Raw genomic sequence first — 16,771 nt, 5'->3', positions numbered from 1 at the left:
TAAGCATGTGTGTGTCTCACAGCAGTAAATGCGAACACTTGCTGTAGCAGCCGTACAATACAACCTGCTTTAAATTGGTGCTACCATTGCTACCTGCACGGCTAATGAAGGTAAGTGACATGTAGTCTGGAACAAACACACCTGCTGTTGTAAACAGGAAAGTCCGACTTGCAGAAAGACTGATGACAGCGACATGTGAGGATCTATCAAAACCTCGTTCCTCCGCACACATCCTGACGAGTTTAATGAAATCTGTTAACAGACAGTCAGTGTCATTATGAACATGAATGAACATCTCAGAAGTTATAATCATGGGTTGAAGTTTTGTATAGGATGGACATCACAGTGTTTATAGTGTGCTTCATGTGTCTCTGAAATGTCTGTTGAATGACTGAAACCAGCTAATTGCTGTCTGCTGTGTTTGGTAAAAGTTCATGTTCTTTAATATATGAAAGTGATGCAGGCAGCTCTGGCTAAACCTCTTAATATCACCTGAAATGAAAAACTATGTTCCATAACCGTTGTGCTTTACTGATGCTCTTGATTAACTGCATGCTTTGAGTTTTCATGTGCTTAAAATTGCTGCTTTGCATGAACGGTGTGCTTTTTAAATGACTCGTATTTTCTCACCAAACTTGCAGGGATAACTCAATTACTATCACTATGTTCCCTGGACGAATTGATTTTGATTTTCTGTGTAGTTATTCAAGGATATTAAACTATCATCTTCAACTTTATGCTCACAGGAACCGGATGTTTAAGTCTGATAATCCGTGGACACAGAGGGTAGATTTTTCTAAGATTTATTTCTTATCTCGGGTAACATTCCACTTAAATTGAAGTTTAGGGCTGCTCTTAAGATGAATTGGATATCAGTGAGGTTTTCAAAACACTATTTGTGAGAGACATGCATTGACTGCTGAGCGTCGAGTGTTACTAATGATGATTCTCTGGGGGCAAAACACTATCTGCCAATTTTGAATGCGATGTGGCTGTAATTTTCCCCCTGATTGCACTCTGGTCATGACAAATATTCCAGATATTTAAATATCCAGCGAGTGCAGGATGTGAGTGGTGGGGAAATATGCGATGGCGGAGAGATTGCACAGTAGGCTTAAATTATTAATGTGGAAATTCTGTAAAAGATTCAATCATTCCTATGTAATCCTTTCTCAGGTGGAAATAAGGTACACTGGTGCAATGGGGGGACAACAGGTATCATTCTATTGCATTTCCTCCCCCACATCTCCTCACCGTCCATCCAGAGATGCTGCTTAGGTAGATGCAGGATCTCTGCTTTGCATTTACTTTGCCGTCTCTTGTGCTCCATTTTCATTAGGAACAAGCAGACAGACTAAAAGCAGAAACACGATCATTTGATCCAGTCAATGACTTCCTCATGCAGCCTTTTTCACTCTCGGAATAGAAAAATACAGCAGCAGCAGCAGCAGCAGCAGCACAGGAGATTCTGGAGTTTTTACACCTCAAATTGTAGCTAACTGGGAGATTCGCCCGTTATCTTTTGATTCCTCTCATCGCTCACCTGTAGTTCCAGTCTGTTGGTGATACAAACATCAGCCTGACTCCCATTTGTCCTCCTCTGTGCCAAAAACCCTGTTGCTCCATCACCCTATTAACAGCCATCTTTGGTCAGTTCATTCAAAACAAGCAGAGAATAAATGCTTTTTCAGTCCTGTGACTAAATTAAAAATGAGTCATCGTCACCTTTAAGGAGAAAAGGGGATGAGGTAATCAAAAGCTCATTTACTTTAATGTTGCCTTATTATCTTGTGTTTGTCCTTTTAGTCACTACAGTAAACACATTACAGTGTACTTTCCACAGTCGCACTGGCTCCTTTTGACAGCTAGCGTCTAAATTCCTAATATCTCCAGATGATTATTAGTGCTTTTGAGTTCCCTTTCTAGAACAGACAACAGCTGTCTGAGAATTGGATAAACAGTGCTGAAAGCTTTCATGGTCATTTATTGATTACCAAATTAAGGTCATTCACTCAGTCATCCACTTGGCCAATTACTCATCGAGTCAATCATTCAGTCAATCATTGGACTTGTGCACAGTGGCCACATGCTGGTTAAATGAAGGCTTTTGTCTGTGCTTGCATGCACACTGATACTCCAGCCTTAAAGCATCCTTTCCAGCATTCCCCCGAATGTGCTTACAGTAACTGTGGTTCCAGCCATAATCAGCGAGTTCCTACGGCCATCAGGACACGTAAATTACTGTCGTGGCAGTTTTAGTGTTTTGAAAGATTGTGTGGACATGCGTTCACCATAATCCAAGCATCAGAGTTGCAACACTGCCCAGTGTGTGTTTGCTTTGTGTAGTTACAGCGACTGTTTTTGTTTAAATCCAGTTTTCATGCCCATCAACTCTGAGCGTTACGCAACTTCTGAGAAACGCACACATGAGCAACAGAATCATTAAAACAAGTCTGAAATTAACTGAATTAAAGCATCTTTCTGTCACACGTGTAACCACTCTCTATTATCTGAATCCAAATAATAGAAGAACATCATTACGTGCATGTAAACAAAGTCTGTGGTCCTTCATCTCTGACCTTTTACTTACAGTCTTTATGTTATTTTCTGTCTGTTCTTTTCTGTGTAACATGTCCATCGATCTCTCCGCTCGTCACATTCAGACTCAATCTGATATTTTATTTTACATGTTCCATGCTTTCACTGTTTTCTTTGCCTTCCTGTCTAACACCACTGCTCACAAACTCAAAATGTCCTCATGACCATCATTTTGACAATCAGAATTTTCTTTTCATCTGTCTCTGCCACTCTCTCTCTCTCAGTCAGTCAGTCTGTCTTTCTCACTCTCTCTCATATTTTTGGCTGCCTCACTCCTCACACACCTTTCGCCTCTCTTGTCTCCAGAACTCTGGCCACAAGGACTGTGATGTCCAGTATGCGGAGCTGGATACTGCAGCTTTGGCCTCCTCTCCCAGCCCACGAAGCTCTGCTCACACTGGCCCTGGGGATCTTGTCGAGTATGCAACCATCCAGCCTAGCTCACACTAGCGCATGCCATTATAGGCCTTTCCCCTCAGACTTTGGCCTCAAGGTACACAGACTGATGCACTCCTTTCCCTCGTTCATCCCCCTTTCACATGCACAGACCTCCCTTTATATGCTCCACATGGTTCCCTTGTCTACCTTCCTCTTTAGTCTTGGCCGTCTTTTGATTTCGCCCTCGCTGCTCTGCAGAAAGTTGGATTGAGGCAGAGATATTTCCAGGCTGTTATTCCTACACAATATAGCACTCATGGTGGAGATGCGCAGTTCTTTGGTGCAACAGAGACACAATGAAACCTAAATTAAGCCTGCACACTGTTGCGAGTGACTATAAGAGCAGCCATATAGGTGCTCTGTCATTTTCAGAAAATGCCAGGTGAAATATGACTCGCTGGCAAACTGTAACACTTCTTCCTCTTCTCACCTTTCAGTCTTTGTGTGCATGAAACCTGATCATAGACAAATCTGAAGAGATAGTGTCTGCCATCTAAATGTTTAACATTCTCAACTAATGTCAATAATACGAGAAATTAAGCTGCATGAATCTTTTGCATGAGCATCTCAGAGGAATGTTGAATTGCTTTCTAATTTCATCCATAGTTAGAAAATATAACTGTGCTTTAGGGTTTTTGCCTGATGCAGATTCTTAACAACGACTGTAAAATACTCATGATATCTCATAGAAAATATTCTTATGGACAGATACAAACAAAATTGTGTTTCTCAAGTGATTATGACACTCTTGACAAGCCTGATTGGTAGCAGGGCCAAACAAGCTCTCATCTACAAGATGCTGCTCTGATATCTCATCTGAACCCACCAGGAGAGAGAGCCAGGAGAAATCCCTCCATCACACACAGATACAGTCCTCTGCACCACTTGAAATCGTCATTATCCACATACGGGAAAGTGGGTTATAAGGGGGCACAAATCACCATGTTGCCAGACTGGTGAGACTGGTTTCTGTGACTATTCCTGAGGCTGGTAATTCTCCAGGCAATTCAGGAGGCTTTCTTGAGGCAATTGTGGTGACACGCTGAGGCATACCGCAAAGTATGTGTTACTGAAATACTGCAGCAGCAATTCTCTCCTCACGCTTCACAGGAAGAGACACAACTGACCAGTGAGTCCAGCTTTCTCTGGACAAAGCTCCCGCCTGCACACTTTGTGTTCTACATTGGTTGTTCCAATGTGACAAAAAAAATTGACATCCATGATGAATAATAACGACATCTGTTGTTGTCAACAAGCTTCTCTGTCGCTTATTCATCGTGAAAACAATCAAACACAGAAGATGCACTTCAGTCAGCCAACTCACATGAAACAGAGTCATTTTTTCCATGCAGAGTTTGTAGAGCACCGCCTGACCGTCACACCCTGCACGCACACACCAAGCTCGGCACACAAGTGATCGGGGAGTGACAACAACAAAGCAATAAACCTACCTGCAACCCTGACTGCCAGAAATGACCTTTATGTACGTATATAGTAATAATCTTGGTATGGAGGATGTGTCCCAGGTGTACCAAGTTCAGGGCTTCGCTGCCATAGACTGAGCTTTGCATCCTGGAACACTTCAGTTAAGGTGAGGGAACGATCGTGACTGTGGTTAGATGGTAATAAAGTAAACATGTCAAGTCGAATGCTTCAAGTCACTGTGGACATTTCCAATATTTAACTACGATCTTTCCACAACCTTGACCAAGCTGCTAGTACCTTAATATAACCATTAAAAATGTATTGCGTCGCTATGAGCAGATATCGTCTTATAAGAGCAGATGTTGCAGGGAAGACGAATCAATACGCTGTCAGTGAACGCAGCATGTACAGTAAATGGAATTTGTTGCAGACGGGGTTGCAACCCGAATGTATGCAGGGGAGGTTGGGAAGTAGGGCCAATGAGAAGGAGGGAACCACGAGAGGCAGCTGTTACAGCGGCAGCAGTGGTGGCGTGTTTGCAGCAGTTTTACACATTACAGATGAGCAGTGTAGCAGCATTATCAGCTTGAACACAGCGCCTCAGTGCAAGGCTGCACTGGATAAAATGTGCAGCAAGGGGACAATCTCATGTATGTCAGTCTGTCAACACAGCGGAGCAAATCTCATAATCACTACCTTCAAAAGTCAGACATTCAGCCTGATCGCTGAGACAAAAGCCCCCAAACTGTCCTGATTTAAGACTAATCTGGTCACTTTGAATGCATAAAATTGCAGATCTGACCAACAGGACAACATTTCAACTAAAAGGGAAGAGGCACATGTTTCTGCTAGAAATTATGAGATTAATATTTAATATTGTTGGGTACAATAATATCTTTAATACAAAACCTTGTGCATCCATATTAACATGCCAGACTTATCCTTGGTATTAAATCTGCGGCTGCTGCATGAGGGAGGAAACTCCTCAAAGTCTTCCAAAAATATGCATAGTAAAACATAATTTATTCTGGCTTTGGGTGTTAAAAATCCTCATTACACCATCTTAATTTTTCATGAAATAAGAGTAAAAGTGAACATTATCTTTAGTGGAGCGAAGAAGCCTAGTTTCAAAGTATTGTGATGTTTTTAAGACGTCATTGAAGCAGGTAAAAGTGGATTAGAGCGAAAGATAACGATTTATTGTCAGTTTTAAAACCTTTTTGAGAACATTTAACATTTTTGATAGTTCAAAGTGGTGAAATAATAAAATCATAATGTCTTTTAGCAAGTGTGCAAACCATTAACTTACGTCTGACTCTAACAGTGGACATGTACAACTGTAAGTCTACATTAAAAAAACATTAGTATCATAAACGTTTAAGATTTCTGCACTATAAATACATTTTCAACACCGGGCTCAAAGAGTGTCTGAAATCTGATCTGATCTGGAAACATGTTCAGCCATCCGATTGCAGTTCTGAGACAGAGCAGACGAATTGATGAATATCGATTCAGTGCTTAAGTCAGCTTTCACAAGGTGTTCAGTCAGCAGCTCTGTAATTGATGGGATAGTGTAGCACAGGAGAGTTTCAACATGAAAGTCCTCCAGGGAATAGCATGTTGACATTCCCTGTTTGTAATACAGCATTAAGCCTCATCTTGACTGGCTTCAGTCATGAGGTTACACCACTCAATAAGATCTTTGTTTGCTGAGCCAAAGACTGAAGTGCATGTTCATATCCGGCCTGACAGAATCCTCATTTCACTCTTTGAGAAGAATAAAGGCTTTTAAGTTCACCTTTGGTCAGTGACTTAAAGGTAATCAGTGAAATGAATCAGCCAACTGTTAATCACAGCCTGATTGTGTATTTCTGGCATCCATTTGCTCTGACAGAGTTATTACGTTATCAGGTATGAAAACCTTATTGGGCCCACACTGCTCAAAGGTTATGGTATCTGCCCAACGTAGTGGTGCTTAACAAGGACTTCAAGGTGAGCAGATTTCATTTAGATTAACCCTCAGTTTTAAATTTATGCATCTGAGAACATTCATCTTGCCCTCTTTTGCTTGGCTTTTGTATGACGTTGGAGAGGAAGCTCAAAGCGGGAAAGACAGACAGTGAAAAGTGGGCACAGCTGACCGAGGATCAGCTTAGTGAAGGGTTGCTGAACTTAGGCCTTAACAGACAGTTAATCTGACCTTTTTTTTACTTTTTGGTCACATACAATTCAGCGACATAGCAGAAAAGCCCACGCACACGAGGCGAAGCACCTGCAGCCTGGTGTCGGCGTTTGAATGACTGACGAATCCTCACAGAACAGTTTTGGAGCTGCTGTCTTTGTTCTTGCTGTGAAAGCAGCTGAGAAAGCTGAATGGACATCCTGAGCATGTTTTGTCTCATGTTCGATTCTTGATGTTTGCAGACGGTTGTTTGGCAGAACAAACACCGTGACTGAAGACATTAGGTGGTGAACGGTGTCAAAGTCATTTGCACCATTTTCATTTCTTGCCAGTTTCTTGTTTATTAGGTAGAAACAGCCTTGGATAGAATATGAGATGCTGTCATCTGTTGTTTTGTTGTTCTTGAATGGATCGAAATGTGAACATGAGAGGAAAAGTGACAAAGCAGGCAGGCTGTGATATCCATTAATTTACATAACATTATGCTTTGCTCCTCAATGGAAATAAATGCCGATGAATGTTAACACTGGATGAAAAAAGGATGATATTATAACCAAATGCAAGTTTTTAAAAATTCAGTTTTATTGATTTGTTTACTTTTTGACGTATCTTTCGAAGACTGTACTTGTACTGTTGCTGAAATTGAGCATCACATGAATAAATCTGACCAACAGGGTCAATGAGTCCAATTACTGTTCAGCTTAATGTTGGAACAAGTCATACAGGTCATTTGAGAAACACTGGATCAATGGTGATCGATGGAGCTACTGCCAGCATTGTGTGTTTCTGCAAACCACAGACACATTAAATTTGTACATTTCATACATTTCAGTGTTTCGGCATAGGTCAGATTACTGTTACATGGATATGAGTTTCTCTCAGGAGGAGGAGACGGTGACGGCTAGTTGAGATGACTGACAAACACTGTTACAAAACCGGGTTTTTTAGGCAAAAATATGGTATTTTCATAACTCTAATGAAGTGACTCTCATACCTAAACCTAAAGACCTTGACCACAGCAGTGTCACTACATAAAATCGATAATTGAAACGTAAAGAAACTCACAACGTCAACATCTATTCTGCCAATTGTGCTGGACTCAGAAAGAAGCCTTTAAAAAATGTCTTTGTGGTGAGAAGTCAGATCAGGAAAGAGCAGCGATAGTGATGTTTAGATACCACAGAACAGTGGATAATAGAGGAAATGCATTTCCTTATCCAATGAGTGTTGGTTCCTTCTGTGATATAATAAAGGAAAGTGACAATATCCCTAATGTCTGTCAGCAACACGGGTTTCTTTAAAGGACTACATGCATAGAGAACCTGCTGTTGTGCAAGATCCATAAAATAAAATGAAGGACAGGCAAAAGTAGTGGACTTAAAATGAATTATATAACAGGGAAAAACTCTCCCCACGGGCATCAAACATGGACACTATCTCAGTTCATGTTAACATCCAATAAAGGGAAAGCTACAGTTTTGCTCCAGATGTTACTGAACATCTCTGTGTCAGCAGATGTTGCTTCTATTTCTGTCTGGTGTGAGAACAGAGTCTGTGTTTTCAATCAGCTCCTGTCGTCCCTGTTCAGTTAACACTCAGTGTTTGAACCAGGCAGTGGCCAAAAGTCAGCGTGTAAGAGAACCACTGGATAAGAACAGAGCCTCAATCACTCGTTATTTCAGTGTAAGACAATCCAGAGGGACGGGTCATTCCCTTCTTTTTTGACACAGGCTGATCCAGTGTGCATAATTTCACTGCCTACTGCTGCTTTATTTCTTAAACTCTAGGAAATACTTCATCTTTTCCCATTAATGTCTTTCTATGCATTAAATTTCCCTTAAACAGTAAGTATATGTCTTCAGATCGGCTGCTCTCCTGAATCATCATCCTTGGCCCGCTGCCCAGAGTTTGATGTTGAAACTGTAGAAATGCTTAGAAACACATTCAGCTTGACTTTTGCTGAAGATCAGCCTACGGTGAAACAGACCACAGTCATAAAAAATGGATTGATCAACTAAAGTTAGCGATCAAACTCCAGAAGTTGCCGATTGGTACACAAGTTCACGAGGGCATCAGGTTTTAATGAAATTCATGAATAAAACAGATTTCAAAAATGATTTTTGTTGAAAAAACCAAAACATGCAAATTATGAACAGGCTGGATTTTTCTAAAACTTTGGAAATGTCGACACTGATTAAGTCCAAAGACACGGTTGGAGAAATGTAAAGCCCCAGTGTGAAGGATTTGGTCCAACTTTGATGCCCGAGTGGTAGAATAAACAGAGACAACGTGCCTGAAAGCAGCAGGCGTGGCTGATAATCTGACAGCAGGCTGTTCTTTGTGACCATTGTTCATTGAAACTTCTTGGTGAACTGCTTTCAAATAAATGTAAACCAGAGTGTAGGTGTGCTGTCAGTGCTGTGGATATTTTGCTCTGAGCAGATCTCGAAATATGTGACTCTCTGCAGCTCAGACTGCACTGTGGTGCCTCCTGGAAATGTATTTGACCTTATCCACTTGTTCTCGCAGGAACCCACCTGATAACCCCAAATACCCCCCGTACCCCCATTATGTCCACACAAGTTTGACACATACGTATATAGCAGGTGCTCACTCTTATTTAATAATACATAAGGCACTTAGATCACATGTGGTGTAAGCTAATAAATTAATCATCATGAAGTGAACAAAAACAAACTTTCTGTGGAAAGCCTTTAGTTTGATTTATCTACTGCTTCCCTCTCTTCCTATCTGTAACATTCATTTCCATGCAGTGCAAAATCATATTTCTAATGTTTCTGATGTCAGCATGTGCAACTTTAGTGCATGTGCACTTTTATATGGCTAGAAGCAGCAGGTTAGCTTGGTAGCTGGTTAGTTTAGCTTAGCATCATATTTTAAATAGGGGAAACAGTCAGCTAGCAATGTCAGAAAATTACAAAATCTGCCGACTGGCACCTTTAAAGATCATTTAAGAAATATCCAGTCACATCTTTTTAAAAACACGTCTCTTCTACTCTTTGGATCTTGGATCTAAACAAAGGAGATATTTATGTGTTAACTGGGGAGCTTTAAAAGTCCCATTAGGCAGATCTGGTTGTCATTAGAGGCAGGCTAGTTGTTTCCCTCTGTTACCAGTCTTTGTGCTAAGCTAAGCTAACTGGCAGCTGGCTCCAGCTTCATGCACTGTATGACATTCTCTCCAAGAAAGCAAATAAGTATATTAAAATAACTCCTTTTGATTTTTAAAATGACCAAACTTGATAGTTTGCTGTCACTGGTTAGAGAGTGGCTTAGCTAACACATCTCACACAGTCAGACTTTTTCCGCAGCAGTTAGCCTACACTTATGCAAAATCCGAAACATCTCCAGACAAACCTATTAGTTGGTAACAATGCTCCTCACACTGCTTGAAATCACCAACGTCTCCTCAGAAAGCAAAGACAGTAATAATCTGACAAAGAAGAGCACTTTCTTTAGCTGCTTGAACAGTCCTTGATGCCAACCTGAAGCAGATTTTCAGTCAGTGTTTGCAGCATGTGTGTCAGGAGAGCTTCACTTGCATGTCTTCTGCTGTGAGTGCACCAATTCACCTTCGCACATGATCACCGCTCACCCTTCATTCATCCCTCATAATGGCATTTTAAATTACAACTTTTGTTTTGGAATTTTCCGTTGAGACAAAATAATTTGAACATCTTAAATTTCAGCACACATGTTGGGCTTTTATAGGATGAGCCTTCATAAGTTAGTCTGTTCATGGCCTGCTTTTTGAAAATCCTTTGTTTTGCTCCCCATGTTTTACCCATTAAATACACATTTGTGCTATGTCTTCTTTATTGTGTAATGAAAACATTCCCATTTCCATCTTTTGTTTAACACATGCAACAATTTGTAGGCAGATTTAAGTCTGTTTGTGGTTTTGTTGCCCCACCAAAACATTTTCAGAGTTGGGATCATCGTTTTCGTAGATGTAGAGATGCTTGAGGAATATTCGTAAGTTCCATTTTCACTCTCATCCTCTTTTCTTTTGCATGTCTGCTCATAATTACTGTCATAATCATGTTTCTATCATAACCATTTTCCTTTGCGAACATCAAGCACACTCAAGGAACTCCTTAAAGGTGTACTGTGCAGGAACAAACACTGAAAATTGGCCTCTCCTCTCCATCTGCAGTCCAGCTCTCTAGTTAGCATAATAATAGACCATAATTACATGTCATGATAATAATATAATTGCAGTGCTTAGCGATCTGTAGAGTTACAGACAGCAGTCAACAAGTCAATTGTTTTTGTGTCTGTACAGGAGAATTTAGCAGAGCTTCAGACACAGACGATGCAGATTTCAGTGTCAGTCTTGTCATAAAGTCCTGACCTCACCTGCACGCTGTTATTGGCTGAGGGCAACACAAACACTGTCCAAAGGTCGCAGCCCAGAAACGTCCCGACCACAGCGTAATATGAAGAAAATAAGAAAATACAGGCAGAGGGCAGCGTCAGTACGCCACCACATGCTTTTAGTGGGTCATAAGTGATGATTGAGAGGGATTACTTTTGTATGCATTGTTCTTCATGCAAATCCTGCAGAGTATACCTTTAAAAAAATGAGTTCAGAGCCCCGTGTCCCTCGTTCAGAGCAATCACTCTGATGTCTTCTTAGACTTTCATGTTCTGAAGAAGCCAGAATCTTCCTTTTTCCAAACAGCTGCTGTAATCAACATATGAAGCAGTTTACTTTATATTCATGTTTGTGCAGATTAAGACCAGAAACCTTAAACTGAAACAGAGGTAATCTAGTTTCAGTCCTGCACAATATGCCACTTCTGTGGGAATGAGCGGTGCCAATGCAAATGTAATAGCAAAACACAATTATGGCATTTGGAACTTGACTCTCAACTCAACTAAAACACACGTCGGGGCATCATTTTAATTCACATTAATGTCAGTAAAGCAGAGTTTTCATCAAGTCAAATCTAACCAGTGCATGTCACCTCCAAGTGGGATGTATGATTGTATTTCCTTTCAGTGGATTAAATCTATTTGAGTGTGATGTGTACGCCTCTTCCACTGCCAGTGCCTTGATTAAAAACTTGTACTTCTAGCACCGAATGATGAAAAATGGATAAATAAACCTTCACACTTCTACAAACTTGTTGGTTCTAACTCAGAGCTCCGAGTTACAGCTGTGTAACCATGTTCCAAGTTTACGCAGCGCGATGGGTGATACCCAGCGGACACAGAGTACACAGCTCCATTAAAGATCTTAAAGCCATTAAAACTTTCATGTAGCACTAGAAGCATGGTGTTTTGAATTCTAATAGATAAACAGTCAGACAATGGATGCTTCAAACAACATGATGTAACGCAGCAGAATAAAGGCTGCAGTTGTTCTGGTTCAATTTGGTGGTGGCAGGAAAGAAAACAAGTACATACTGCAAAGTCGGCTGTGAAGGAGAATTCTTCCTTCCAGTCACGTAAATATGATAATAACGAGGAATCTTTACTTCATGAAGTCATGTAAACAGCTTAAAGGGGCAGAAAATGACCCCGATGATGTCATCAGGGGTATTTCAGATTGGGCCTCAGACGTATCAGCAAGAAGTCAAGGAGTATCTAGAAAAGGTGCCACTGCATTGTGGGGGTAAGGATCCAGTGTTTTTGGAGCCTGATCCATATGAGGGACTAAGACCCCATTTACACCTGCTGTCAAACGCTTTGTGTTTTTAACGCTTTCTCATCATCCTCATTGAGAATGAAACTCTGTCCTCTACATCAAATCAGCCCCAGACTCGCTTAAAAAATCACAGGAGTCTGTGAGTTGTTGAGTTCAGGCAACCTTTATAAACTTTGTGAAAAATTTGAGTTTTCTGTCCCCTTTTGTATATTATTAAAATTATTGCTTCCTTTGTATAAAAAACATTGTGTCTGTATGTCAAGGTGTGTTGCAGTGCTGGCATGGTGGCTATTCTGCTCCCTTCAGCCCTCTCGCTGGCTCGCTCTCTGAATGAACAGATGCCAGCACGTTGTAAGGATTGCATTTACACCTATCTAAGATCCGAACACAATGCAAGCCAGGCTACAGGCTAACGTGTTTTCTCTCATCCAGATAACGCGTCAGGACACGGGTCGCTTTTAATACCAGGTGTAAATGGGTGCGAAAAGTCTCTCTGCCTCTTTGATTTGAACCATTCTTGTTTCCATTTAAATCTGTCCTCTGTGTGTTCTCCAGCTTTAATCCAGTAGATGCTAAACTGCTGGAGTGGCCCTTTAAATAGCTACTGTTTTACTCCAAGTTTTGACAGCTGGCATCATGGGCGTGCAAGTGTAACCACACTGAATGCAATGATGTAAATCAGTGAAGTAAAACAAAGTATGCTTATTGCAAACAGTTGTAATATGCAGATCCAAACCCAGACTGAGAGGGCTGATTTGATTCATGACAACTGACACAAGCTCCTGCCAAACACCCCATCTATTTTCTGTATCTGTATCCAATCCCTCGCACAAATGCAGAGCCATATTACCAAAACTCCAGCTGGACTAAACACGTCTGCACCACCATCTGTATCTGCACCTTTCTCGTTCATGAAAATGAGGCCCTCAGTGTAAAAAGTTAGCAGCTAGTTATGGATTTATGGCATATTTACTGCCACATCTGGTGCTGTAATGACGTTTCCTTTCCTGTACACGTAAATGTTTGAATTAAAAGTCATCCAAGTTAATGCAGATGCTATTCCAAGAGCAGAGAGGTGTTAGTTAATCCAACAGTTTTGGCTTGAATAATCTTAAACGTAACTCTGGTTAATCTTGAGTTTGTATACTGTTAATCAATAGGAAAATACTGCTGTTGTATACTGTACTGCACTGATGTGATGACACTGGATTTTGGGTTCAGATACAGCAAACCCTGTGACCCTGCAGTATTATCTTCTGTCCTCTGCTGTCTCCTCCTCGCAGGACTCTGGGAGGCGTCCAGAAGAACTGTTGAACCCAGCCGAATACATGAGCTACCAGCGCGTCTGCAACATGGAACACTTCCCCGAGTCTCAGCCCGCTCCAGCCTACCCTCCTGTTACTTTCTTGCCTCAGCACCCCTACCAGCAGCACCCACCCAGCGAGCCCATGTACTCCAACACGAGCTTCCCCGCCCCCGGCCCTCGAGCTCCGTTCCCGTTCCCCAAGGAGCAATCCGTGTGACACGCCACGCAACTTTTAGCTCTGCAAGAGGCAACATGATAGTGCCTCAAACGCTTCATGGAAACAAAGATCTGCTGACCGGATGTGCATCCATTCCCACCTCGCCTCTGTTGATTTTCTTGAATCATGTTTTCATCTGACGTGATGAAAGCGTCTGTGGCCCTGGGCCCCCCTGTGTATTGTGCACTGCTTGCTCCACTGAGGCTGTCAGTAGGACCCAGCTCACCTTGTGATGTTAGCATAGCCAACACCGACCCCCTCCTCCACCACTCTCCCTGTCACCCCTCACATGCCCACACACCCCGTTTGTTTTTGTTTACTTCCTCACCTTTGAATATTTTGCTTTTTTGATAACTGTCTAAACCGTGTACAGAATTGCATCACTCAAGATGTTATTTTTTTCTTCTTCTCTCTCTCTCTTTTTTTTTTTTTTTTTTTTTTTTTTTTTACATTTCCCACAGTGGTAGTGACCTTTTATAGCGACGTGCTTCTTTTGTTTGTTTTCTGTCTGTCAATCATATGCTTGCTTCTTTGAAAGTCATATACTACACTGTATGTGTGATCGAGTGCGTTCTGGTGAAAAAAAAAAAAAAAAAAAGCCATTTGATTTGTAAAGCTAATTATTAATCTATAATGACATGGACTTCCTCTTTAATGACAGTTAATGACAGGGTTGTTATGTGAAGATGTGAATTGGCAGTCTCTCAACTGAATCCTTCATTACTTTTCATAATAGCTTGGCTGTTATGGAGTTTGACTGGATATTTCGGACTATTACAAGCGAATGTTATCCTCATTAGCTACGAAGAAAAACAAAGGGCTTGAGATCTGACAGTATCTGCTTTCTTCTACTTCTCCATGTATTATTATCCGTCCATACAGGTTATTATTATTATTATTATTATTATTATTATTATTATTATTATTATTATTATTATTATTATTATCGACAAGTAGTTGCCAAAGACATATAGTTTCATTCATTTCTTGTCCGTTTGCGTTCATGCCAGCGTTTACATTAAAGCTACCTTGTCTGATGGGAAGTAAACATAGTTAATTGGCAATGTGCTAAACTTTCCCAGTTTACATTATCGCTTGCCGTTTGCTGTATTTTCCATATCTGTATGTGAGAACTTGAGTTCTTCATGGAGGTTGGTTTGAGGCTCATTGCACCGCGGGTCCTTTGTGTTTGTGCAGAGTTATCGACCAATAGGAGTTGTTCTTTATGCAGGTGCATTAGGTGAAGACAATCACATACCTGGGTTGTCCTGGGAAAAGAACAGTTAAAATTGTTTTTAAGTTGCTGTACTCAAAGCTAAAGGGAAAGACTTTTTCAAGGACAGCCCACACGTTTAACATATTTAAATATTTTTTTGAATATGATTTGTACTAATATAGCCTAGAGTTTCGAATCAGCCTAAGAAACACTGAAGAGAAAAGCTTGCTACTGTATTTTTTTAGAGAATGCTTAGTTGTATACAATAACACTCCACTTATTTTCAGAGTCCATTTTACACTGTGACTGTTCATTTCAGACCATACATAAGCTAATGTGTTTGACGAGCCAATTTCAGGATACTGCCTCCTACACACAAGCCCTCTAGACACAGAAAATTTGCATAAACTGAAAGTTCACATTTCTTGCCATGTCAGATGTATGTTTGGAAAAAAATAATAATTAAGAAAAGAAAATACTTGTGTTTGTGCTCAGTGTGAAAAAATAAAATCCTTGAGGTGTTGAAGGTAATTTCGTGTCAATGGTGGGGGTTAATGGGAAGCGTAAAACTGTGAGACTTTCTCCTGTGCTCACCTTGTTGTCTTGCAATGGCTCGATATGTGTGCTAGCATTTAGTTTAAGCAGTGGTCTCGAACCGCTGAAGGAGTTTGATATTGCTGTACCTGCTGTGCGAAAAAACACTGAAACACTACTTTGTCTTTTTGTGACACTTTTACTATTCATGAGATCCTTCCTTCTTCCTCCTTCATTATTATTATGATTATTTGTAAGTGCTACGACTTGCTGCAAAGTGTGCTTGAAATGGCATTTACATGCATTCATTTTTGCTGTCAAATCCTTTTGTTTTCAGTCACATTGAATTATTTCAAATGTCCTGAAGATAATCGCCATGTTTGTTTTTGCCACTGACCTTGTTGTTTTGTGTTTTGTAAGACTTAGTTTTTATTTTTTTAAATATATACATATATATATATAGACCTAAAGCACATTTCTTTTGACATTTATTGTACATTTGTGGAAGGATAATACCTGAATAAACATTAGGGGTTATGATCTCTTTTTGTTGCCCTTTTTTTTTTTTTATTATTTGGAGTTATGTTTGATGTAAATATTAACAATGTATCTGATGTGTGAAAAAGACAAGTCATGCAGTTTAACATTAAACTTCACAAACTACCCGTGTTATTATTGTTTCTATTCTTACTTTGTTTAAAGCTGCATGAGTTGATTCCTTTTTTGGCCACTTGGGGGCTGCAGAACAATCTAAAAATAAAACAATGTATCCCTTATAAAGCTGATATGCTAACATGTTAGCAGACAGCTTTAGCTTTGTTTTGCTCTTCCTGGGCTTAGCGCCACCAGAGACGATTGTTAGTGGTTTCAACAAATCCAAACAAGCCACAGAAGTGTTTTTCCATATGCCAGAATGATGAGGGGTTCGGCCTCTCTCCTGCATCAGCACAGCGCTAAAATGAGGTGTGGAGATGTGTCTGTCTAGGCGTGTGTGTGTGTGTGTGTAGCCTACAGCAAGCCTGCGGGAACAGAACTGGACAAAGTCAGACCTGCATGTCAAAGATGTCACGCACAGAAACATTTTTTTTTTTTTTTTTGCCATGAACATCCATAAAAAGGGAAACATTTCCTGAACAACACACGCATGAACAAACTTTTCTGAACAGCTTTAATTTGAACTT

At 40.6% G+C, this 16,771-nt stretch overlaps 1 protein-coding gene across 5 annotated transcripts in view; it reads left to right on the top strand.

Annotated features, from left to right (window-relative positions):
• The window catches only part of nectin1b (nectin cell adhesion molecule 1b), a 138,209-nt gene extending 121,954 nt beyond the window's left edge, over positions 1 to 16,255 (top strand). For 2 of the 5 annotated variants that reach the window (XM_076734270.1, XM_076734268.1), the window contains 2 exons: positions 2,905 to 3,091; positions 13,601 to 13,733. In XM_076734270.1, the coding sequence (XP_076590385.1) occupies positions 2,905 to 3,048 (144 nt within the window). In that variant the 3' untranslated portion in view covers positions 3,049 to 3,091; positions 13,601 to 13,733. Of the gene's footprint in view, positions 1 to 2,904; positions 3,092 to 13,600 lie in introns of all 5 variants that reach the window. The other 3 variants (XM_076734271.1, XM_076734266.1, XM_076734269.1) reach the window with 2 other exon arrangements.
• The last annotated feature ends 516 nt before the right edge of the window (positions 16,256 to 16,771 follow it).

Source organism: Chaetodon auriga, chromosome 7, assembly GCF_051107435.1.
Source record: "Chaetodon auriga isolate fChaAug3 chromosome 7, fChaAug3.hap1, whole genome shotgun sequence".
Classification (NCBI taxonomy): domain Eukaryota; kingdom Metazoa; phylum Chordata; class Actinopteri; order Chaetodontiformes; family Chaetodontidae; genus Chaetodon; species Chaetodon auriga.
This window is presented reverse-complemented; position numbering and strand designations above follow the sequence as displayed.